Source organism: Lichenostomus cassidix, unplaced genomic scaffold (assembly GCF_008360975.1).
Source record: "Lichenostomus cassidix isolate B80296 unplaced genomic scaffold, HeHo_3.0 HiC_scaffold_42, whole genome shotgun sequence".
Lineage (NCBI taxonomy): Eukaryota > Metazoa > Chordata > Aves > Passeriformes > Meliphagidae > Lichenostomus > Lichenostomus cassidix.
In genome coordinates, this window is record NW_028147241.1 from 614,113 (window position 1) to 638,815 (window position 24,703).

At 54.5% G+C, this 24,703-nt stretch overlaps 1 protein-coding gene across 1 annotated transcript; it reads right to left on the minus strand.

The window, feature by feature from the left end:
• Window positions 1–3,204: 3,204 nt before the first annotated feature.
• LOC146424125 (serine/threonine-protein kinase pim-1-like) lies at window positions 3,205–5,792 on the minus strand. Its single transcript, XM_085043941.1, has 6 exons — window positions 5,696–5,792; window positions 5,075–5,181; window positions 4,906–4,956; window positions 4,349–4,715; window positions 3,564–3,740; window positions 3,205–3,311 (listed from the first exon to the last, which is right to left on the minus strand). Exons 1-6 carry the CDS (start codon window positions 5,790–5,792, stop codon window positions 3,205–3,207), a joined length of 906 nt encoding a protein of 301 aa, XP_084900067.1.
• Window positions 5,793–24,703: the final 18,911 nt, after the last annotated feature.

A 24,703-nucleotide genomic window follows, 5' to 3' on the forward strand; every position in this document is an offset into this window, starting at 1 on the left:
CCTCTTGTTCAGGCCTTGGCACTTCAGGGATGTGGTTTAGTGCTGGGCTGAGAGTGCTGGGTGAATGGCTGGACTTGATGAGCTCAGAGATCTTTTCCAACAGAAAGGATTTGATAATTCCAGAATTCTACCTACTGCATTCAGTTTGGTCCATGTTAGCAGCATTAATTTGCTCAGAAAGTTCCCTCTTGGTCAGCTCTTGAGGCCTAAGGCTTCAGGCCCTTTAGTTCCTGGCGCTAAGCTGCTCATGGTGGACGAGATGACTCAGAGAGAAGAATACAGTTCATCCAATTCCTTCTGGGACACTGAGAGGGGAGGGTGTGAAAACAGGAGCATTGCTTGGTGTCAACTCCTCTCTGCCCTTCATGCCTTTCAGTGCTCCTAAACAGCCAAGAGCTTTCTTCAAGAGGGCAATGAAGCAGCTGCTCCTTCTGCCAGGTCTGGCTCTCTCCAGTCTCTGCACTTGACTGCTTTTGTCCCTCTTGCTGTGCCCTCTGTTCCCCCTCTGCTCGCTGGCTGCTGCCCAGGACTGTGGAACTGGCCCAGATCAAGTGCTCGAGATCCTCATTTCTCTGCCCTTGGAGCTGCCTGGGCACAGCAGCCTTTTCCATCTGCAAGCTCCATATGGACAGGGAGTCCCCAGCTCCATTCCTTGCACAACCTCCAGGAGCCCAGGGCCTGCCATCTCAAGTCCCTGCTGGCACTGAGGGCTGCCAGGTGCCTCAGGCTGCTGTGACACCACTGCAAACAGGAGGCAAGAGTGGCAGGGGCTGTGCTCAAAGTCAGCTCCATTTGCTGCTGCTGCTGCTGCTGCTGTGGGTCATTTGTCCAGCCCTGCCCCAGACTCAGGGATCAGCTCCAGGCACTGCTGCTGCTCCCTCGGGATCAGCCACAATTTGGTTGTTGCTCTCAATGCCAGCAGAAGCAGTGGCTGAAGCAGGAGGTGCTGACAGTGCCCCAAGCCCCAGGGCAGCAGGAAGTGAACTGCTTCACACGAGAACCAGGAGCAAAGGGCATTTCTTTCTTAGCACATGTTTTCTGTTTTAGGAAAAAAAATGGAGAAAAGAGAAAAAAACTAGATGAAATGTGAAAGATAAAAACAAACCTCAAGTGTGTAGTTTAAAATCTTCTGTAACTTTGGATTAAGAAGTAACTGATCTTTTGTAAAAGGGAACTCAGTTATTTACTTTGCCAATGTGCTGATAGCATGGATCTATCTTACTGGCCTCAGCAGCCTTTTTTAACAGATTTTGGGCTTTGTTTCCAATATTAAGTTATTTTAAATTCTGGTTGAAGCAATAAGAAATTGCTTTTTTCCCTGCCATCTCCAAGCAGGACTGGGAATCGAAATTCTGCTGATCCCCATCTCATTAAAAAGATGCCCTTCCTTCTCACCCTGTGAATGAGCTGTGCATTCCCTTTGAAATTGTCAGGGGTTTCTTAAAGATGCAAAGTCCCACTTACAGCTTTTTGCTCTGGTTGGGAAGTGGAGAAGGGCAATTCTTCATCCATCAACTCCAGACTACACTGCCTTAGGAACAACAGCCCACTTGCCAGGTTTGGCTCACTCGTGGCACTTCTAGAGGAGGAAGAAGGTGCAATTGCACAATTCCAACCCAAAACGGAATGAAGAGTGGGACAGACAAAACATCCTGTGGAGATACAGGCGTTCTGCTGGGACTGTGGAGTGTTTAGGTTCTTGCCAATTGATTTGTATCCCTCACTGCAATCTCTGGGCCTGCAGGAGAGTCTCACTCACCTGCACAAGCAGAAAGCTCTGTCGGTGTGCTCAGAACAGGCTTGTCTGATGCAAAGCTGTCAGAGCAAAGGGAGGGCAGAGCAGACCCAGCCGTGCCCAGGGCTGAGCCCCAGCAGAGCCCTGGCAGAGCCCAGAGCAGCCTCAGCATCTGCAGAGCCCTGCTGGAAGCAGAGAAACCAGAAACTGCCCATCAGCTGAAGGCTCCTGTCCCCCTTGTCCCAACTGCCTGCAGTGCCCAGGCCATGCTGGCTGAGCTCAGAGCTGTGCCCAAACCTCCCCATCATTGCTGCCTTTGGGAGGAGAGCAGGAGGGCAGGACATGTGCCCAGCCTCCAGCCAGCCATGGCAGATCCACCTCCTCAGCAGCTGCCCAGAGCAGGATGCTCCTGTGCTCGCTGCCATCTCCCCAGAGCCCTCATCCCACCCCTGCCGAGAAGATGGGGATCCACCTCACGGCATCTGCTGCTGGAAGAAAAGCTTCTCCCAAAGGATGCCCTCACCCTTCTCCGAGGGAACATCTGAGCCATTCCACAGCTGGTCCCAGCACTGCCCCATCCAGACCAGACACCAGGGAGAGCTCTTCCTTTAAAAACCAAAGAGCAAATTAATGCGATTACAAACAAAAAGTAGAAACAAGAAAAAAGTTACATTATCACCATCAGGAGCTCAGGGAAGGACTGACCCCTCCATGCCAGGGAAAAACCCACTCATGGCTGAGGGAAACCAAGGCTTTCTCCCTTCCCCCTTCATTGCTTTCATAAAATAATGGTAACCCAGGGCAAATGAGGGCAGTGGAGCAGCCCAAGCCCTTCCTCCCCTGCCAAACAAACCAGCCACTGCACAGCTTCTGCAGTTGAACCTCTGCTCCCCCCATGGGGGTTTGTTTTGGTCTGGGTGGCTGCCCCCAGTTCCAGCCCCAGCACAGGGCACAGTGGGTGCTGGGGGCTGTTGGCAGGGCCAGGACCCAACTCCCATTTCATTACCACCCCAGACTATCCCCCAAAGCCCTGCCAAAGAGAAGAAGGTGCCAGAATTTAAGTAGATCATCTTCAGCTTGCACATCGCCAGGTCAAGGAAGACGTTGTCATCCTTGAGGTCCTCCTTGGTGTCTCCAGCAGTAGCTCCACCTGGTACAGCTTCTCCAGGGGCTCCTGCTCCTTCCCTGGGGGCCACACCAGGCTGTCAGTGTTCTGCCCAGGGCCCCAGACAACAATGAACCAGACAACCCAAACCAGGGTGGATGGTGGCCACCAGTGCTTGCCAGAGCAGATCTCCAGCTCAGCTCCAGCACAAGAGCTGCAAGTTCCCTTCTGATAATCCCTGCTCAGAGCTACAAGCAGGTCAAAAAAAGTCTGGTTTGCTTTGCTTCTTATTGCCAAGAGATGTGTGGAACTGTTACCTGCCAGGCCCCTGGATCAAACTGTGCATGTGGATCTCTTCCTTCTTCTAGGGCACATGAACATCCTGCATCCAAGGATCATCGAAGAGGTCTTCCAACGATGGCCTGTCCAAGGGTTGCATGGACAGACACCTCTTAATAACATCTTGGCACTCTGTGAAGAGAAACCAGAAAATGCCAGTCCGTTGGAGAAGGGTCCTGTCCGATGTGCCCCCTCCCCATTCCCGTGCCCAGGCCATGCTGGGTGTGCTCAGAGCTCAGCCTAAACTTCCTCATGGATTCTCTGTTTTGGAGGAGAGCAGGACATGTGCCACCTCCTCAGCAGCTGCCAGAGCAGGATGCTCATGAGCCTGCTGCTCTCTCCCAACACTGGTATTCCCCCTGTGCCACAGAGATGAAGATCCACCTTGAGAAAGCCGTCGTGGGAACAAGATCCGCCCCCAGATGATCTTCCGGCCCCTCCTGAATGGGTGCTTCCCAACGACCAGGTGGTACAGCAGGAGGCTCAGGGACCAGATCGTTGCTGCCTCGCCGTGGTAGCATCTGAGCTGGGTCCATTCTGGTGGGCTGTAGGACAGGGTTCCTGTGGAATACAGATGGAGTTCATCAGGGGATGCTGCTGCTCCCAGAGCCTCGCCCCAGCATCCCTGGGCATGTGGGGGCTGCACCAGGGGAACACAGGGTGACCTGCTGCCCTCTCGCCAGAATCTGTTACTCATGGACAAACTTGGGGTTGGAAAAGAAGCCACTGGGGTTGGAATGAGGCAGCAGAAGCCCTGGGGAGGTCCAATCATGACATGCAAAATAAAACCATTCCCAGTGGTGGGAAAAACCACTCTCATCCCTCCCTGCATTGCCCCCAAATAACAATTACAAGCCAAGGCAAACAAGGGGACTGGAGCAGTCCAAGTCCTTCCTCACCTGCACACCAAACTGGCTGGGGCATGGGGTCTGACCCCCTCACTGCTGCACTCATTGGGGTTTTTGTTGGACTGGCTGCCCCAGCCCCAGCCCAGGGCACAGTGGGAGTGAAGGTGGTCAACAGGGCTGCAAGCTGCCCCTCTTCTACCCCCACCCAAAAGTAACTTTGCTGAAGAGTTAATCCCATGCCTGGCAGCAAGAGAGGAGGCCCTGGTGCTACACCCAGGCTGGGCCATGAGATGCCCAGGAGCATCCCCTGGGAGGGCTCACCTGCAAATTGGGTGTAGGCTGTGTCTTGGAGGAAGGTGCCACAGCCAAAGTCAATCAACTTGGCCTGTCCGGTGCACAGGTCGATGAGGATGTTCTCTGGTTTAATGTCCCTGTGCAGCACCCCGCAGCTGGTGCAGTGCCGCACGGCCTCCAGCACCTGGCGGAACATCCCCCGCGCCTCCTCCTCCGGCAGGAACCTCCGCTCTGCCAGGAAATCCCAGAGGTCCTGACACCGCTCCGGGCGCTCCAGCACCAACAGGTAGTCGTTGGGGCGCTCAACCCACTCCAGGAGCTGGACGATGCCATGGAACCCAGTGGACACTTTGTCCAGCAGCACGATCTCCAGGGGTGCTCTGGTGCCATCGGGCTGCAGGAGGACCACGATGCCATCAGTGTCGGGACTCTGGAACCCCTCACCCAGCCCGGGATGATCTGCCTCCCCCGCTCACCCCTCGCCCGCTCTCCCTCCAGGACTCCTGGCGGTTTCCACCCTGCCGGGCCCAGGCTTATCCCCGCCCGGCATGCCCCGGGTTCTGCCGCTGGCCCCGAGCACTCACCAGCTCGCCCCAATGATGGATGCGGTTCCGTGACACACTTTTGATGGCCACCTGCAAGCCAAGGGGAGCAGCAGGCTCAGCTCGCTGCCCGCTCTCCTCCTCGTCCTCCGCCCGCCCTGCCGAGCCCCACCCTCCTCCTCCTCCTCCTCCTCCTCCGCTAGCCACTCACCGGGGCGCCGTCCGCTAGCCGCGTCCCCGCGTAGACGTTTCCGAACCCGCCTGTCCCCAGCAGCTCACCAAGCCGGTATCGCTCCTGCAGGGCCTCCTGCGCCTTCCCTGCGGGCGACACGCGGCCGTCAGCGCTCGGCCCGGGGCCACACACGGCCCCCGACCGCCTCTCAGCCGCCCCGAGCCGGGCATCCCCCTCTGAACGGGGCACGGGCGGCTCGGGGCCGGCGGCCGGACTGCCGAGCGGCGGAGCTCGGGCTGGGGAAGGCGCAGCGGAGGCGGCGGGAGCGGCCGAGCCGCGTGTGTCCTCCGCGGGCCCCGGGAGGAGCCGGTAACGGGGCCGGAGCTGGGGTCGGGGCAAGGGCTGGGCTTGGGGCCGAGTTCGGGTGCGGGATCGGGGCTGGGGTCGGGTGCGGGATTGGGGCTGGGGTCGGGGCTGGGGCTGGGGCCGGGTTCGGGTGCGGGGTCGGGGTCGGGGTCGGGGTTGGGGTCGGGGTCGGGGTCGGGATTGGGGCCGGGGCTGGGCTTGGGGACGCCGTCGGGGCTGGGGCCGGGTGCGGGGCTGGGGCTGGGGCCGGGGCCGGGGTCGGGGCTGGGGCTGGGGCCGGGGTCGGGACTGGACCTTGCGTCGGGGCCGGGGCCAGGCTCGGAACAGGCGGAGCCAAAGCGTGACGATGCCGCCCCAGCCCCAGCCACTGATGCCCGCCCAGCAGCGCCATAGCCAGGCTCGCCAGAGCCGGGCGGAGGCGAGAGCGCGGCGGGAGGCCCAGGGGCGGGGAGGGGGCAGCCCCGGCCGGGGCTGGGGGCGAGCCTGGGGCATGGCCCGGGGTGGCAGGGGGAGAGGGACACCGGGAAAGGAGGGGACACAGGGAAAGGGACAGCGGGAGAGGAGGCGGGGAGTGGGATAGAGACACCGGGAGAGGCTGCGGGACACTGACGGAGGGTGAGGGACAGCGGGAGAGGGAAAGGAGGAGCAGGAGAAAGGGACGGAGAGGGTCCCTTGCTGCTGCTGCTATCGCTGCCTCCGCTGCTTTCGCTGCTGCCGCCGCTGCCGCCGCTGCCGCCGCTGCAACTGAAGCTCCGGGGCCGTTAGTCCCAGTGGCCATATGTCCGAGTGGCCGTTTGTCCGTTCCCCGCTCGCCCCCGCGCGCCCCACGGCCGAGCCCCGCGCGCCCCGGGGGCAGCCCCTGAGTCTGTCCAAACACGGGAGCTTTGCCGTGTTCAGCCCAGGTCCGGAGGCTTGACTGCTGCACAGTGGCACAGCAATTCCCTTGGCTGCTGTTGTGCATTGTCCCTGCTGAGGGTCAAACACTAGTGGAGCACATTCCCTGTCTCTAGAATTCATTCCCAACACAAGCACTGCACTTATGTCTCCTGCACTGCTTTCCAAACAGAACGGGGGAAGACAAACTGTGTGTAACTCATGGTATTTTAGGGAGTTTAAAACTTGCTAAGCCATAGATCTTAGAGGTGAGATCGGATTGCAATTAATGGCATGGAGAAGTAGTGCAACATGGAAAAGGGGAGTACAGAAATAAATAGAGGAAAACACTGTGGATTGTATCCTTACATTTTCATTTCACTTCTTGAAAGCTGTTTCAGTTTTCCAGGAATCTTCTCCACAGTCCTGTTTGCTCTTTTCATGAACCTTTCCTGGAGGGAATGAATTGCAGGGATTATTGGGCAGCGCTGGCCCTGGCCGGGTGCCAGGTGCCACCAAAGCTGCACTGTCACTGTCCTCACAGGAGCAGGACACAGAACTCAGGAGGAAAGGCTCGTGGGCTGGGATAAGGGCAGGGAGAGGTTACTCACTGGTCACTGTCACAGGCACAACAGACACAAGTTAGGGAAATTAAGGGAATTGAATTCCAAGCAAATCACAGTATGAGAAGGAGAACTAAAACAAACCCTAAAAAACACCTTGCTCACCCCTCCCTCCTCCCAGGCTCCCAGCCTCCACCTGCAGCTCCTCTGCTCTCTCTGCATGGGAAATATGTCACCAGCCACAAACTTTGGTTTTGCTTCATCCCAGGATCTCTTCCTGGAGAGGAAGAATTTTCTCCAGCAGAAATTTAGAGCTCAGCAGCATTTGAGGCTCAGGGTGTTTCTCCTGCAGCTCCTTGTAGGTCTCCTCTTCCTGTGCTGGGTCTCCTGCATCACAGAACTCTGCCAGCTGCAGCTTTGCAAACGTCAGCTCAAGGTCTGGATGTTCCTGAACAATTTGCTCGAGGTTCTTGGGGGCTGCATCCAATGCATCCTTCTTGTCTTCCCCCTTTGCATGGAGCCAGTGGCCAGGGCCTGGCAGAGCAGGTGGAACCTGGGTCCTGCTGCAGGAGCTGGAGGAGCTCCAGGACTTGCTCTGGCCGCTGGGGCAGCCACAACACAAGCCGTTGCCAGCCAGGAGCCGAGGGCTCCGTGTGGCTCTGCAGGACCTTGTCCCTGGGGCTCGTCTGGATCAGCGTGGGCAGCTGGGCTGCACTTGGCTCCGTTTGTGTCCCTGCTTGCCCTGGGACAGCAGCTGCCCAGCGCCGAGGGGACAGCAATGGCACCGGGGCAGTTTGGGGTGAGGTTCAGTGTCTGTGCCTGGCATAAATCCCAAATCCTTCCCGAAGGAGCAGAGAGTGCTGACAGAGCACAGGATGCTCTGCTGAGCACGGGATGGACCAAGGGTGATGTGAGACAAAGCCGGGATGGGAGTCAGAAATAAAAAGAAGAGGATGAGCAGGCAGGAGAGGAGGAGGAGAGACAGAGGAGGAGGAAGAGCAGGTGGGGAGGAGGGATGGAGGAGGGGGAGCGAGAGGAAGAGGAGGGACAGAGGAGCAGAACGAGAAGCAGAAGAAGCAGTCACCACGTGCGTCCATCGCTCTTTCTGTCCGCAGCCCTCGGCCCGAGAGCATCGCCCTTCTCGGGGCATTGCGCAGGTGAGCGGGCAGGGGGAGCTCGGCCCAAATATCTTGGGCGGTGCCTGGGGTTCTTTTTGGGAGAGGGGGTTTTTGGACCTTGTAGGACACCAGATCCGAGACCCAAATAACTTTGATTGATCCTGGGAGGGTTGGTTTTTTTTGTGTACTTTGGTGGGGGCGGGAGGAGGGGGGGATGTTTGGATCTCGCAGGACTCCAAATGTGAGTCGCAAATGCTCCTTGGGAAGGTATTGGGGAGCAACCTAGACGTGAGTTTTTCGGGGGTTGTGGTGGTGGCTGCAGGGAGAAATGGGATGGGATAGGATGGGATGGGATGGGATGGGATGGGATGGGATGGGATGGGATGGGATGGGATGGGATGTGGATTGGGGTGAGGGATGAAGTCTGGGGGAGGGGGATGGGATGGGATGGGATGGGATGGGATGGGATGGGATGGGATGGGATGGGAATGGGTCGGGATAAGGCAGCCGAAGTTTGGGGGTGATAAAGCCGGGGGACCCCACTCCTTAGGGGCTTGCGGGGCATCCGGCAGCTTTGAGGGAGTTTTGGGGTACCCCTGATCCTTCGGGGGTGGCGCTGGCAGCGGGGAGACACGTGGCTCCAGCACCTCTGGACCCCACCTGCGCCCTCCTTGCCCCCAGCGCCCCCGGCAGCGGAATTTGGGGAGGGGAGAGGTGGGGGGCGCCCAGGCCGGGCCCCCCTTGCTGTCCCGGCAAGCGGGGGCCGAGTGCGGGGGGAGCCCCGCGGGCATTGCCCGGCCCTGCCGGCACGGCTGATGCCGCCCGCCCGCGCTGCGCACTGCTCCGGACTGGTGCTGCCAGTGCCGCGCGGGGCGGGGCCGCTTTGGGGACCCCCCAGGGCAGAGCGCTTTGGGCTGCTTTGGGGCTCTGGGCACCTGCAAAACCGGCGCTGGGCACGGGAAAAGCGTGTGGGGACAGCTGGGGCCCTACTGGTGGCACTGGTGGCGCTGGGAGTCCCCCCGGCCGCGGGGTGAGCGGGGGGCGCGGTGAGAAGGGGGGCGGGGGCTGGTAGATGGGAAAGGGGAGAAGGGGGGCTAAAAGATGGGATGAGACCCCCCAAACCGAGTGGGAGGGGAGTGGAACCCTGTACAAATCAATGTTTAGCAAATATGTTAAAAGCCACTTAGAATGAAGAGGGATGGAGGGATTTACCTTTTGTAATGAGGGAAATAAAGGAAAAAGCCCACAACAAAACCCACTGGGGAACTGAGTCCATGATATCTAATGTCTGAAATTCTGAGCTTGCTGTGGGATAGAGTGAAATTGCAAAATCGATAACAGTGAATTGTTCAATTTATTTAAAAACAATCCCAGAAATAGGAAAAGGCCACTTCCTGGAACAGTTAAACAGGGAAATTAATCTAGAAGTTATTGGAAATGGATTTCTCTGAATTACCCAGACAAATTTGGAATCAGTATGTTTTGGTAATGGTGGACAATTTTTCCGAATGTCCAGAGATCTTTCCCTGTCGCACCAATAAATCCAGGGAAGTGGTAAAAATTGAGCTTAATCAATCATGCCAAGATTTGAGGGCCACTTTGGTTGTCTTCAGAGAGAAGTTTCCATTTTATAGCAGATGTGGTGCAACAGCCGAGCAAAAGCCTGGGTATCAAAAGGGACTGACACAGCCCTTGGTGACCACAGGTGAGTGGGAAAGTGGAAAGGATGAATCAGAATTTGAAACAACAAATTAGTAAACTGTGCCAAGAAACCTCTTTAAAATGGCCACAGACCCTTCCTCTGGCTCTTCTGTGAGTCAGAATTCAGCCAGGGACAAAAGCAGTGAATTGCTGTAGGGTTGGCTGTACCAAACACCATCAGTTCCTGGAGAAATCCATTCAAAGGGAGAAACAGATGTAAATCTATACCTGATTTCTTTAGGAAAGGAGTTTATAACCCTGGTGGGACCAGTTGCTGTGGATGCCCCTGTTGATCCATTCCAGCCTGGGGATTTTGTGTATGTAAAGAGTTGGAGCTCTGAACCCTTAAAGGAAAAGTGCAAAGGAGCTTTCCAAGTCCTCCTGGTAACCTACACTGCCCTCAGGGTGGAAGGAATCAAACCCTGGGTTCATCACACGCAGGTAAAACCAGCAACCACACATTAAATACAGCAGAGAGAAAACTGACTGATACCCTGGACCCTGGGGGTTTTGTGTATATATATATAAAATACATATATATATCTTACTGTTTTAGAAACAGATATAGAAACTATATTGTTAACCTCTGGGGAGGGGAATGTGGTCTTAAAGTTAGTGCAAGATTTTGGCAGATTACAGAATGTAACCCCTATGACAGCTTGTTTGCCAACACATATTCTCTACAGAAGATGCAATTCCATGGGGAGCTTTAGTCAGCACTTTGACAAAAATCTGGGAACACATGTGGGAAGGAAGTAGCACCCAGGGCAAATGGAAAGGGATGGAAGGAAAATATTCCTTCCAAAGGAATTCTTAGACATCAGAACGATATTGTTGAGAATTGTAATATCTCAAAACTGATCTGGAAATCACCTCAGGTAATAGCTATTGGCTGACAGATTGCACTGATACCCCTTGGGGATGTCAAATTCCAGAAGTATGGAACAGCCCTCAGACAGGACAATGGGAATATATCCAGCCAGTTCAGTGGTGTCTGGACTGGGAAGGGAGCCCAGACCTCCCAGAGGACCCCTCACAGGTGGGTATAAAATATCCTGATTTAATAAGATCAAGGCCACAGGATCCCAGGACAAAGGAAAAGTGGAATTGCATTTGGATAGACACTTGAACTGTTTGGAATCCTGAGGTACAGTGGCTCATGGCTGTGGCCCAGTCTCTAAGGCTGGGATGTGTTTGTAGAAATTATTCTGCCTTTCTTAATGACACTTGTTAGGTCTCACCTAACAAACAGCTCAGCTTGGAGAGACACAGACTGTCAGCAGGACATGGTAAAATCATTAGTTCACACAGGATGGGTGGGAAGTGATGGAATTTGGAGCACACATTTGCCCTTGGGGGAATCAAGAGCACAATGGACACTCAGGGTATTAAGGTTACATCCCTTGTGGAAGGAGTCACCCCTGGGAACCCAACTGTGGGCAAAGGTTAAAGGGGATGAACCTTGGAAACATCCCAGCATGGGAACTGCAGTGGGATGGATTTTAGAATCCATCTTTACTCCTCAAAGATCTCAAAGATCTGCCTTTAGGAACAGACCAAACACACACCATTGGACTGCAAATGGGAACTATAGTAAATGCAACTCAGTTGGGGTTTACTGAAATAAATGGTTTACTGAAATAAATGAACAATTGCAAGCCACAACTAAAATGACTTTACAGAACAAACTGGCATTAGATCTTTTGCTGTTAACTGGAGTATGTGGATCCTTGAATTGAAACAACAACACTTGTTGTGTGCACATTCCAAATGTGATGCTGAATTGGATGATCAGGCAGAGAGGCTAAAATCGTTTGCTGCATTCAGCAGGGAATTAAGGGGAGGATTAGAAAGTAAATGGTTAAATAAAATATTTAAAGGACTTGGATTTTCTCTGACTGCTTGGTTGCCTTACTTTTGTAAAGTATAATTGGGATCATAGTAATAATTGTGATTATGACACTTGCTTTAAGCTGTGTGAAGAACATGTTTGGGAATGCAGGTGAGGAACTCATGGGATGTGAGTAAAAGAGCAGAGTGAGGCTTATGAAGGCTTGAAGGGAAGAGAAGCTTCCCAAGCCTCAAAGGAGGGGAATGTTGCCAGATGAAGAATCATTTGCACGTGGTGGGTTCATACAATGCTTATTCTCCAGAACCCCCTGGCCCCTGGAACCACACAATGCTTATTCTGTAGGAAGCAATCAGCCCAGGTGTGCCAACTTCTACCAGCTCACCAGGTGGTCAGGTAGGACTTTGGGGTCACCAACCACCAGGGACCACCAAAGAGAGCCCCAGGACAGAAGAACAGATGTGCAAAGGGTGGGGGGAAGTATGGTAATGATTTTGGGGAAAAGATGATCATATGTAAGTTTATTCTGGGACAATCACTGAATAGGTCTGTAAAATACAGGATAGAAACAGGAACTTTCCTGTGCTCAGCATGCACAGCTTTAGAAGGAGCTCTTCCCTGTGCATCTGGCCAAATAAAGAATGCTGCTGCTTAATGCTGCACCGGTGTTAAGAAGGTTTTTATTTTACTGAATTTTTGGGAACACCTCTGTGGCTGTCATAGAACCACAGAGCAGCTGTGATGTCAGAAAGAAGCTGTGTGACATCACAGAATGTGTTGTGTGAGGTCATCAAGCAGCTACGACATCATAGAGGGAATGAGTGACATCACAGAGCAGGCTGTGACACAGAGGAGGCTGTGTGACATCACAGAGAGGGCTGTGACATCACAGGATGGTGATGGGACATGGTAGAGTGGGCTGTGATATCACAGAGCTGCCTGTGGGACATCACAGAGTGGGCTGTGACACTACGGGGTGGTGGTGTGACATCACAGAGCCGGGTTGTGACATTGCAGATAGGGCTGTGACATCACAGGGCAGTTCTGTGACATCACAGAATGGCTGTGGGACATCACAGAATGGGTAGTGACACGCTGAGTGGGTTGTGACATCAAAGGGGGGACTGTGTGACATCACAGGGCAGCTGTTAAATCACAGACTTACTGTGTGACATCATAGAGGAGGCAGTGACATCACAGAGTGAGCTGTGACATCACAGCGCAGGTGTATGAAATTACAGGGAGGTATGACATCATAGAGTTGTCTGTGACATTACACGGTGGCTGTGTGATGTCACAGAGGGCTGGGTGAGGTCACTGTGAGGTCACTCCACCCCACCCACCTTCACAGTTCCCCCAGAGAAGTCCAACACTGCTCATCTGACCCCAAGCACTGTCCCACCTGCAGGATCTGCTTCCCATCAGCCTCTTCCTCCTGCAGCCCCAAGCCCAGGTTGGTGCTAAACAAAGGGCACTGGCTCAGGGTCATCCCCCAGCAGGGGCTGTGCACCCCCTCTGCCCCCTCCCCAAAGTCCCTCCTGGGGGGAGCAGGAGCAGGGTCAGGAGCCCTGTGGGGAGGGAAAAGGGGGTGATACTGGGATGGGGAGGGGTCACCCACGCTCTGGGGGACACACACGATCCCTGGGGACATCCCTCAGCTTCTCCCACAGCACCAGGAGGATGAACCCCAGCATGGAGCCCCTGAACCCTGGCAGCATCTTGGGGAGCAGCGTCTGGGGGCAGCTTTGGGGGTCTGGGGGATCACAATGGCCTCAAAGCCCCTCCCAGCTCCATAGTCACTCACAGGCCTCTTAAACCACCCCACAGCTCCTTCTAGGATCCTCCCAAACCACTCTCTGCAATATAAATGCTCCCAAGAGACACCATAACCCCTTTCCTATCTTCCCCAAGACCCACCCAAATTCTCTCCAAGCCACAGAGCCAGGCCAGGACCCCAAAACTCCCTCACAGACCCCACCAAGACCCTTCCAAGCCCCACAAATGCCCCCAAGAGCCACAAAAGCCCCTCCCAATCCCCTCAGGAGCCCCTAAACCCCCTCCCAGCCCCCATGACACTGACCAGGAGAGGTTGGTGGACAGGAACATCCACAGCTGGGAGCAGCTTGGGCACTTCAGCAGCAATTTGAGCACCTTGGGCGGCACACCCCAAATGGGGAGACCCAGGCCAGGCACTGGGACAAAAAGCCAGAATTAATGAAGAACAGATGGGCTCAGGTGGACATGTTTTGCTGGCACAACTATGAGATCATGGCCCTGTACCCCAGCCTAGGCAGCCCCAGAACACCCAAATCCTCATTAATTTTCCCCTGAATCTCAAAGTCACCCACAAATCCTAGTAAAATGGTGCAGCTTTAGATCATTTTGTTTCATTTATTTAATTTTACCCCAATTTTGGTTGTTTTTACAGGATGAAGAAGGAAATTATTCAGGTTGGAAAAGATCTCTAAGATCATCCAGTGTTGCTTGATGCCACCAGAAGAAACAACTGGACACAGCAGGTCACATTTTTTAGGGGATATAAAGTTAATAAATCAGCCCTTCCCAAAGAATTTCCGATATCAATGTGAGTCCCGATGGATGTTCCTGCCCCTGTGTTTGTCCAGGTGGCCACAGGGAATCAGGAGGATGTGGAAGCCACCAGCCAGGTGTCTTCCCAGTGTGGGTCCCTGCAAGTGAGGGTCACCAGGGCTCTTCTCAACGTAGGTGCTCCAATGGGGGATGAAGTTGGAGCAGCACATGAAGCTCTTCCTGCACTCAGGGCACTTGCAGGGCTTCCCTTACCGGTGCCTCCGTTGGTGTTTGGTCAAGTGAGAGCTCCTGGAGAAGCTCTTCCCACACTCAGGACACTCATAGGGTCTCTCCCCAGTGTGGATGCGCCGGTGGGTGATGAGGTGGGAGTTGCTCTTGAAGCCCTTCCTGCACTCAGGGCAGCGGAAGGGTCTCTCCCCTGTGTGGATCTGCCGGTGCAGAAGGAGGTTGGAGCTGGTCAGAAACCTCTTCCCACATTTGGAACACTCCTAGGGCCTCTCCCCAGTGTGGCCCTTCTGGTGCTTGATCATGTGAGAGCTCCAGTTGAAGCTCTTCCCATATTCCCCACACTCATAAGGCCGTTCCCCAGTGTGGATTCTCTCATGGACGATCAGCTCAGACCTCCTGCTGAAGCTCTTCCTACATTGCCCACACTCAAAAGGCCTCTCGCCAGTGTGGATCCTCTGGTGGCGAATCAGGCTGTAGCTCTTGCTGAAGCTCTTTCCACATTCCCCACACTCAGAGGGTCTCTCCCCGGAGTGGATGTGCTGGTGGCTGACAAGGTGGGAGTTGAGCTTGAAGCCCATCCTGCAGTCAGGGCAGTGGAAGGGTCTCTCCTCTGTGTGAATCCGCTGGTGCAGGAGGAGGTTGGAGCTGCTGTGAAACCTCTTCCCACACTCGGAACACTTCTAGGGTCTCTCCCCAGTGTGGATCCTCCTGTGACCCTGCTGCTTGCTTTTCTTCCAGGACTGATGGAGATGATGGACATCCTATATATATGTTCTATTAGTTGCTGTTATGGCCTTTTGTAAATATGTTTTTTAAATTTTAGTTTTTAGATAGAACCTTCCACTGTAAAAACGTTCTATAGATTGTTGTTGTTGTTGTTATATGTGGCTAGCACAGGTTTTTCCCATGAGAAATTTTCTTGTGTTTTATAAATAAAATTTGGATGTTGTTGGAACAGTGTCCCAGAACTTGGACAGTGCAGGCCTGGCCAATCAGGCCTGGGGGAAGGCTTCTGACTGACCAATCTGGGTGACTTTTGAGAACTCTATATATGTGATGAAATCAAAACAATAAAGGTCATTCCTTCTTGCCACTGAGAACTGGTGCCTTCATTACTCTGCTAGCTGCTCAACAGCGACAGTTATAAAGATTCTTCTGTTGTAAATACCTTCTGCAGCACATTGTTGTTGCTGCTCTTCTGTAAATAAATTGTCATTTGTTTTCCACTCCCCAACTTTCTTTGCAATTCATTTGGGCATAAGCCGCATATACAGGGTTGTGATTTGGGGTTGCTCCAGGTTCCTGGGGCTGGAGGTCTCTGGGGCTGCTGGCACGGCCACCCCAGGGCTGGGGCTCTCTGTGCATGGGGAGCTTCCACTGATGCCACTGCTGGCACTGGGCACTGCTCGTGTTCCTTGGGCTGAGGCAGAGCAGTTTCACGAAGAGCAAAGCTGTCACCAGCAGAGATTGGGCTCTGGCAGGAGCAGTCTCTTCAGCAATGCAACCAAACAGGTAAAAAACCTTCTGCCAGCCTTCCTCCTTGAGCCTTTGGGAATCCTGGGCCGAGAGCTGGCATCAGGCTGCAGGGATGCAAAATCCCTGTCATGCTCTGAAGGCCACGACAGCCTTGGGAATTGCTGGAGCCAGGCTGCGGGGAGCAGCTTTTGGAGCTGCAGGGACTGATGGTTAAGGCTTGGAGCCTCCAAGGGCTCTGGGCTTTGCTCCTCCCGTGCATTACATTTCTGTGCCATTGTTCAAGAGACTAAAGCCACTCCAGGTGATCCTGGCGCTGCCCGATTTCCTGCTGCTGGCAGCAGCCACTGGAGCCTGTGTCCGACTCGGGTGAGCCCTGGACGGGGCAGTGCAGGCCGTGCTGGGCAGGGGCCGTGGGTGCCCGGAGGTGGCTGTACGGTCTGCGCTGGCTGCTGGCACAGAGTCCCGGCGGGGTGCGATGCTGGCAGCGGCTGCGGGGCTGGGGCTGCGGGGCTGGGGCTGCGGGGCTGGGGCTGCGGGGCTGGGGCTCCCACATGAGCCCGAGGGCCAACAGGTGCCCGAGCTCAGCTCCTGCCCAGGCAGCGTCCCCTCCAAGCCCGGCGCTCCCCGAGCACGGCCGGCGCAGGCACGGAGCTGCCCGGACAGCCGCTGCCCACGGCAGCCGCAGCAGGGCCGGCAGCACCTCGGGGCAAAGGGGGCTCGGCCTGCGTTGGAGGCTCCGGGACCCGAGCTGCTCCAGCTGCGAGCAACTGCAGAGCTGCCAGGCTTTGGCAATCGCCAAGGCCAGTGCCTTGCCTGGCTGATGGAGCAGAGCCATGCCTGATGTGACCTGTTCTTCCCACGAGCTGCTGAGTCTCCCAGCTGGGAGGAGAAAAGGGTGTGAATGTCTTTAGAAATGATGAGAGAACCGGAAAGGACGAGTACTTACGTTGTAAATACATGATGGAGTCCATTTTTGTTGCTTCAGCAGGATAAGTCCAATCATATTTGAAAAGACTTGGAGCCTGGCTCCCACTTCTATCCACAGGGCTAGAGCAGACGAGAGGCAGCCTGCATTAAGGCACTAGTTATTATTGCTTTTAGTCCAGAACACTCAAAACCCCAACATCTTCCATCGACGGTTACAGGTGGGTGGGCAGTTTCAGCTACCAAAGTGCAGCTAGCGGGACTGTCTGCAACACTGGTCATAGCAGAGGTAAAAATAGCTATGCTAGAGGCTCATCAGTAAATATAACAGTGAACAACCACCACCACCTTTAAAAACAAGCCAGGCTTTAGAGGACTCTGGTTTGCCATGAACAGGCAGGCTGGAAAAGGTTCTCCACATTGCTGAGCAGCTCCAGCCTTGTCCCACAGAGCTGTTGCACACAGAATCTGCCTCTCTCTGGGAGCCCAGCATGGGCACCCTCCACTGATCAGCCAATGGGGACTTCATGACTAGGATGAGGAGGAAATTAAAAAGCCTCCATCCAAGCAACTCTGGCACTTTACAGCAGAGGAAAATATTTTTCTGTCAGCTCAGCATTGTAGCTCATGAAGCTTTCCACAGCAGCCAGCCTTTGGCTCCCACACAGTGCCTGTCACCCTCACCAGGCTGTCCCTGCTCTTGTGCACCACACTTCCCTCCCTGATCCCCCCAAGTGCATAAAGGAGCAGCTCTGTGCTCCAAGCAGCACAAAGCGGCGGCAGCAGCTCCCAGCAGAGATGCACGTGGCCACCTTTTCTCCCCCAGCAAAAACTGCCTGAGCTGCCTGAAACATGCTTCCAGGCTGGGGAGGACCACAGGGACCTCGCAGTCCACTTGGCCACATCATGCTCCCCTGATGCACTAAGAACTCCTTCCCCTGCCAGAGGAGCATGAACCATCAGCTGTGGGGGCATGGAGAGGACACCTGGCCCCACAGCACTTGCCCAGCCCTGCCACATGCTCACAGCACCAGACTCCGCTCTCGCTGCTCTGGCCTTTGCTGATCTGGAGCTGCTCTCCAGCTGCTGACATGCTTCTCCAGCTGAGGAACGAGCTCCAGCTGCCATTGGGCATACTGCAAAACCTGCTCTTAGACATCAAAACCTCTTTTTCTTCTCCAGCCCAAGGAAGGAGTATGAAGCCGACCCTCAGTACTTTGGGATGGGCCAGGGGAGTCCTCACCGCGCAGGTGAGGGGGAGCATCCTGCCTAAGCCCCCTTTCCATCCCCTCCCACCAGGGAGAAAAGCAAAGAGAAAAGCAAGCCAAGGGCCAGGTTCCCTGGGCCCTGGCCAGGGCTGCCTTAGAGTGGCTGACCAGGAAGAGCTTCCCCAGAAAAGAGGGAGGAAGGACTGCCCATAACAAAACTAGGGCAAGGAAAAAGTGTGACCTTCCGGAAAATGATGCAATGTTTGGACTATTCCTGACTAGTCACTTGAAGCTATGGACAGTTTTTTATTTCAGCTCTCAGCTAGTCATCTTTAAAAAGTGAAAGGAACTTTGTACAAAACTGGGCATTTTTTTAACTTGCTCGCGGAGTAAGGAAATGGTGCCCACGGGGCTGTCCTCGCATGGGCAGCTTTCCGAGGCACTTGATAAGCGATCCTGGTAAAAGACTGTGTCCTATTGTTTCTAAAACCGTGTCAATTTGTTCAGATTTTAAAAGCTGAAAAAGTGTTTGTAGTGGAAAGGAAAAAGTAAAGTATGTCTTGCTGAGGTTTCCAGGATCAAAATGACTCATATGGCTTCCAGAAGTGGCAGACTAGGAGATGACTTACACTCACACCTAGGGCTCAGGGAAGGAGAAGGTAGTTGCCAGAGTGGAGAAAGAAGGAGCCCAGCAGTGCTTCTGCCTGTTTTGCTTGACTTTCTAAGCTCCTGTGAAGACAGAGTTGGGGATGCTCAGGCTGCAGAAGAGAAGGCCATGGGAAAGCCTCACTGTGGCCATGCAGGACTTGCAGGGACCACTGGGAAAGATGTGGGGAGAGGAGAAGGGGGAATGACTTTCAACTGCAAGGTGGTCAATTTAGCTTGTCTCTAAGGAAACTGGTATTTTGCACTGAGGGTGCTGAGGCACTGGCCCAGGCTGTGCATGGAGGCTGTGCATGCCTCATTCCTGGGAACATGGAAGGCCACCTGGGACAGCACTCTGAGCAACCTGCTCTGGTGGGAGCTTGCTCAGGTTGGAACAAGATGATCTTCAGGGTCCATCCCAAGGAAAACCCTTCAGGGATTCCATCATTCTGTGGTTGTCATGGTCCACAGGGGTGTGGTCCTGGATCTGCTGTCATGTCACAGTTGGTGTTGCAGCTGGGACTGCCATCGCCCAGCCAAGGGCACAACACAACCAGTCGCCCTTGTGTGAGCCACGTGCCTCACCCTGCTCTGAGAGCACCCGTGCAACCCTGCTTCTCACCTGTTCCCCGACAGTGCCGTCAGTCCTGAACGCTCCCTGCTGCCTGGATTTTGCCATCCATCCCTGCATGATGCTCCCATTTGTCCCAATGGAGGTACAGTGCCATTCCATGGAGGTGGACACCCCCTGGCAACCCAGGCGGGCTGGAGCTCTGAGGGGATGCTGTGGGACTGGGACCCCACTCTGAGGTTTTGCTCCCTGTGCAGGCTGTCAGAGACACGGAAGAGGACATGGAAGTTGACAGAAAGTTTGATGAGGAGGAAAGAATGGATACAGATCTAGAAGAGAACGGAGAGGAAGAGATGGAGGTAGACGAGGAGGAGATAGAGGAAGCGATGGAGGTGGATGAGGAGGAGACGGAGGAACAAATGGAGGTGGAAATGGAAGATTGTGTTGAGGAGATGGATGTCGACCAGGAAGATGAGGAGGAGGACATGGTCTTGGGATGAAGACCGACACAGGCAGCAGGACAGGCACGTGCTCCCCATGCCCTGCCTACAGGCACAGCGGCTCCCCTGCCCACAGGCTGGGGCTGGGCTGGGTGGCCCTGCTCAGGGACACGGGGACCCGGGGGCATCCCTGCATTCTGGTGGATTCACAAGCACCACCCCCGGCCTGCCCTGCGCTTGCTTTGGGCCACGCCAGCCCCGTCCCAGCAGCTGGGCCCAGCTCCCAGCCCCAGCCGGGCTCAGTGCTGGCGGCACAGTCCTGCTCTGCCAGCGTGTGCCAGCCTGGGGGCACAGGGAACAAACCCTCAGGGCCTGACTGCAGTGACCGTGCTGCTTGCTATTCTTCCAGGACTGACGGCGATCTGAGGCGTCGATGACACCCTTCTGTACATACGTTTTTTGAGAGAGTTCTTCAGTTTTTTTCTTCGTAGATTTTAGAAAGTGTTATCTGTAAATACGTTCTCTACATTGTTGTTAGATAGGTTTTGTGTAAATACGTTCTATAGATTGTTGTTGTTATAAAGATTCTTACAATGTCAATATGTTCTGGAGTTCATTTTTGTTGCTGCTCTTCTGTAAATAAACAATCTTTATTTTTCACACCACAGCTCTCTTTCCATTCGCTTTTGGGCACATGCAGCATCTGCAGAGTTGTGGTTTCCACTTGCTCCAGGTTGCCTGGCCTGGAGGTGTGTGGGAGCGAGCGCTGTGTTGGGGGTACCTGTGCCCAGAGCGGTCCCACTCTGAGCTCCATACACACTTGGTATTTGTAGAGACAGATCCCACCGGGCTCTTTCCCATGGCATTCCATCTGGGAGCAGGGCCCAGCCTGCGTGGCCCTGCAGAGCCTCACCAATGGCACTGCACCAGGTGGCACCAGACACCAGCGCTAAGGAGCACTGGGCTGTGGGCACCCCCTGCTCCCGGGCACCCCGGAGCTGAGGGGAGCTCCCTGAGCCATCACCTGGGCATGGATGCACGCATGCATGCATGGATGGACGAAGGCATAGATGGAGGATAGATGGAGCTCATCATCAGGCTGAAAGCTTTGCATCACCTGCTGGGGGACTAGGGCTGCTTTGCCGGGCTCAAGCTGTTGCTTGGGTGCTCTGTGTACCCTGCTAAGGCTGGGGGACCAGGGGCTACTCATCTCCCTCCTTTCCATTGCCAGGGAACACCAACTGGAGAGCCTTGCTGTGGCTGGGAAAATGCAACATGTGCCACAACACCCTCAAGCATCACACAGCTGGGGACTTGTGGCTTTGGAAGGACGATCAGAAAGTGGTTTTCATGGAGAAGAGCATGAGCCATGAGGGATGGGGACTGCTCTGTGGGTTGCTGGGGCAATGGGTGCTGCACACAGAACAGCATGCAACATGAGGACGGCAGGCAATCCTGTGCCCAGAAATTCCCTGCTCCTGGTTATTCCATGGCAGTTTGCAACAAAGAGTTTGCAACTTTGTTGCAAAATGCTGGCATCGAGATCTGTGCTGTGGGAATCCAGCGGGCAGACATGAACTCTCAGCGGGCCATGGCCTCACCAGCACTGGAGGAGCACGTCTTCCTGGTGGAGTCCTTTGGGCAAATCCAGCAAAGCCCCTGCTGCGAAGCCAAGGGGTTCAGTTGTCGTTCTTTGGTAGGTCTGGGCTGAGGGGGAGCAGCTGTGTGGGCAGGCAGGTCATTGGACAGTGTCCCGGGTTAATGATAAGACTCTCTCCTCCGAGAGCGAAGGGCCCCGACACCCCCTCCCCCACCCACAACAGAACCTCTCAGATGAAAGTGAAGAAAAAACTATTTATTTAACAAAACCACGCAGAGTGCCCTACAAGGCACAGGGGAAGGGGAAAACAAGGTGAAAGGCAGTTATTCAACCTGATTAAAAAGTCCTTTTCTCAGACGCAGTCCCTCTCCTCCTCGCCCCCCACCCGGGGCCGGGTGGAGCTCCCCGGAGAGCTCTGCTGTCCTCTGGCCCTCCTGGGTCTCCGGGTGGCAAAGCAGATCGAAGAGAAGGGGTCCAAACGAGGAAAAAAGAAGAAGAATGGAAAAAACGGGAACAAAGCTCACTCCGACCCCCGTCCAGCACGCAGTCTCTGCCGAGCGACGAATCCTCCCCCGGAGCGAGGCTTGGAGAAAATGTTTTCAAAACAACCCGCGTTTCTCTCTGCGGCTGGGTGCAGTTAAAGAGACAGGACCACACATTTTTTTTCTTTCTTGGGCATATAAGCCAACGATAGGGGATAAAGGATTATCATATCATCAATCCAAGACAGACAGATGTGACACCTGGTGTCCTGCAGAGTGACTTGGATGGCACAGCCGCCCCAGAGCCTGGCAGGCTGCTTTGCAAGAGAAGAAACCTGCGGTGGTGGCACCCCGAGAGCTTCTGTTGTCCCAGCATCTGCTAGCAAGTGGTGGGGCAAGGAGAGCTGGGCGGTGCAGGCAGCAGGAGGATGCCTGATGCCCAGTCTGATGCCCAGCTAGGCTCCCAAGGCAAGGTGGGCAGCAGGAATTCTTAGATCCCCTTGCACTGGTTTGGCAGAGTAGTTTGGAGACTGGTATTAATCTTGTTTGGTTTTAAAATCACATAGCAGAATGGTAATTATTCTTTCTATCAATATATATGTGTGTGTATATATATGTATATTTATTTCTGAGAGCTGGGGAGTGCTGTTTTTAAATTCTTCTTTTATATAAAGGAATTTCTAACCTGACAATAAACACCCTGAAGATTTGTATGACTTGTCCATCTCCTTTATCTGGGCTGCAGGGCCACAGAGGTACCTCTGTGTCAGAAGTGGGGCCTCTGGCTTTTGCAGCGTCTCCTGTGCCCAGGACCCAGACATGCTTTGGGAAGATCTTTGCTCTGTGGCACCCCAGGGTGGAGGGAGCCAGTGTGGCACAGGCACTGAGATGCTGTGTCCCCTTGGGCAGGGTTTGCTTTGGGCTCTGTGCTTGTGGGAGCACAGGGAGCTCCGAGCTGAGCTGGGTATGGACTCAGGGCCTGGCCAAGGGGCCAATGAGGCTGATTTGGGTTGAATTTTAGGACTCTGGTATTTTACACAGGGGATTGTGAGGCACTGGCCCAGGCTGTGCACAGGGGCTGTGTATGCCTCGCCCCCGGGAACATCCCAAGGCCAGCTGGGACAGCACTCTGAGCAACCTGCTCTGCTGGGAGCTTGCTCAGGTTGCAACAAGATGATCTTCAGGGTCCATTCCAAGGAAGACCAGTCAGGGATTCAATCATTCTGTGGTTGCCATGGTCCACAGGGGTGTGGTCCTGGATCTGCTGTCATGTCACAGTTGGTTTTCCAGCTGGGACTGCCATCGCCCAGCCAAGGGCACAACACAACCAGCCGCCCTTGTGTCAGCACGTGCTTCGCCCTGCTCTGAGAGCACCCCTGCAACCCTGTTGGTCACCCGTTCCCAGATACTGCCATCAGTCCTGAACACTCCCTGCTGCCTGGATTTTACCATCCATCCCTGCCGGATGCTCCCATTTGTCCCAATGGAGGTACAGTGCCATTCCATGGAGGTGGACACCCCTTGGCAGCCTGGGCGGGCTGGAGCTGTGAGGGGATGCTGTGAGACAGGGACCCCACTCTGAGGTTTTGCTCCCTGTGCAGGCTGTCAAAAACACTGAAGAGGAGATGGAGACAGATACAAAGATTGATGAAGAAGAGAGCATGGAAATAGATACAGAAGACAACGGAGAGGAAGAAATGGAGGTGGACGTGGATGAGATGGAAGAGATGGAGGTGGACATGGAGGACATGGAGGAAGATATGGAGGTTGATGTGGAGGAGGAGGAGGAAGACATGGAAGTGGAAATGGAAGATTGTGTGGAAGAGATGGATGTCGACCAGGAAGATGAGGAGGAGGACATGGTCTTGGGATGAAGACAAACACAGGCAGCAGGACAGGCACGTGCTCCCCATGCCCTGCCCACAGGCACAGTGGCTCCCCTGCCGCCAGGCTGGGGCTGGGCTGGGTGGCCCTGCTCAGGGACACGGGGACCCGGGGCATCCCTGCATTCTGGTGGCACAAGCACCAGCCCCGGCCTGCCCTGCGCTTGCTTTGGGCCATGCCAGCCCCGTCCCAGCAGCTGGGCCCAGCTCCCAGCCCCAGCCGGGCTCAGTGCTGGCGGCACAGTCCTGCTCTGCCAGCGTGTGCCAGCCTGGGGGCACAGGGAACAAACCCTCAGGGCCTGACTGCAGTGACCGTGCTGCTTGCTTTTCTTCCAGGACTGATGGACATGTGAGGCGTGGATGCCACCCTTCTGTATATATGTTTTGAGAATGTTCTTCAGCAGTTTTATCTACGTAGATTTTAGAAAGTATTATCCTCTGTAAATACGTTTCATGCTTTGTTGTTCGATAGGTTTGATGTAAATACGTTCTATAGATTGTTGTTGTTATAAAGATTCTTACATTGTAAATACGTGATGTAGTCCATTTCTGTTGCTTCAGCAGAATAAGTCTAATCACATTTGAAAAGACTTGGAGCCTGGCTCCCACTTCTATCCACAGGGCTAGAGCAGAAGAGAGGCAGCCTGCATTAAGGCACTAGTTATTATTGCTTTTAGTCCAGAACACTCAAAACCCCAACATCTTCCATCGACATTTACAAGTGGGTGGGCAGTTTCAGCTGCCAAAGTGCAGCTAGCGGGACCGTCGGCAACACTGGTCATAGCAGAGGTAAAAACAGCTCTGCTAGAGGCTCATCAATAAATATAACAGTGAACAACCACCACCTTTAGAAAGGAGCCAGGCTTTAGAGGACTCTGGTTTGCCATGAACAGGCAGGCTGGAAAAGGTTCTCCACATTGCTGAGCAGCTCCAGCCTTGTCCTACAGAGCTGTTGCACACAGAATCTGCCTCTCCCTGGGAGCCCAGCATGGGCACCCTCCACTGATCAGCCAATGGAGACTTCACCACTAGGATGAGTGAGGAGGAAATTAAAGAGCCTCCATGGAAGGAACTCTGGCAATTCATAGCAGAGGAACATATTTTTCTATCAGCTCAGTGTTGTAGCTCATGAACCCATCCCCACCAGCCAGCCTTTGGCTCCCACACAGTGCCTGTCACCCTCACCAGGCT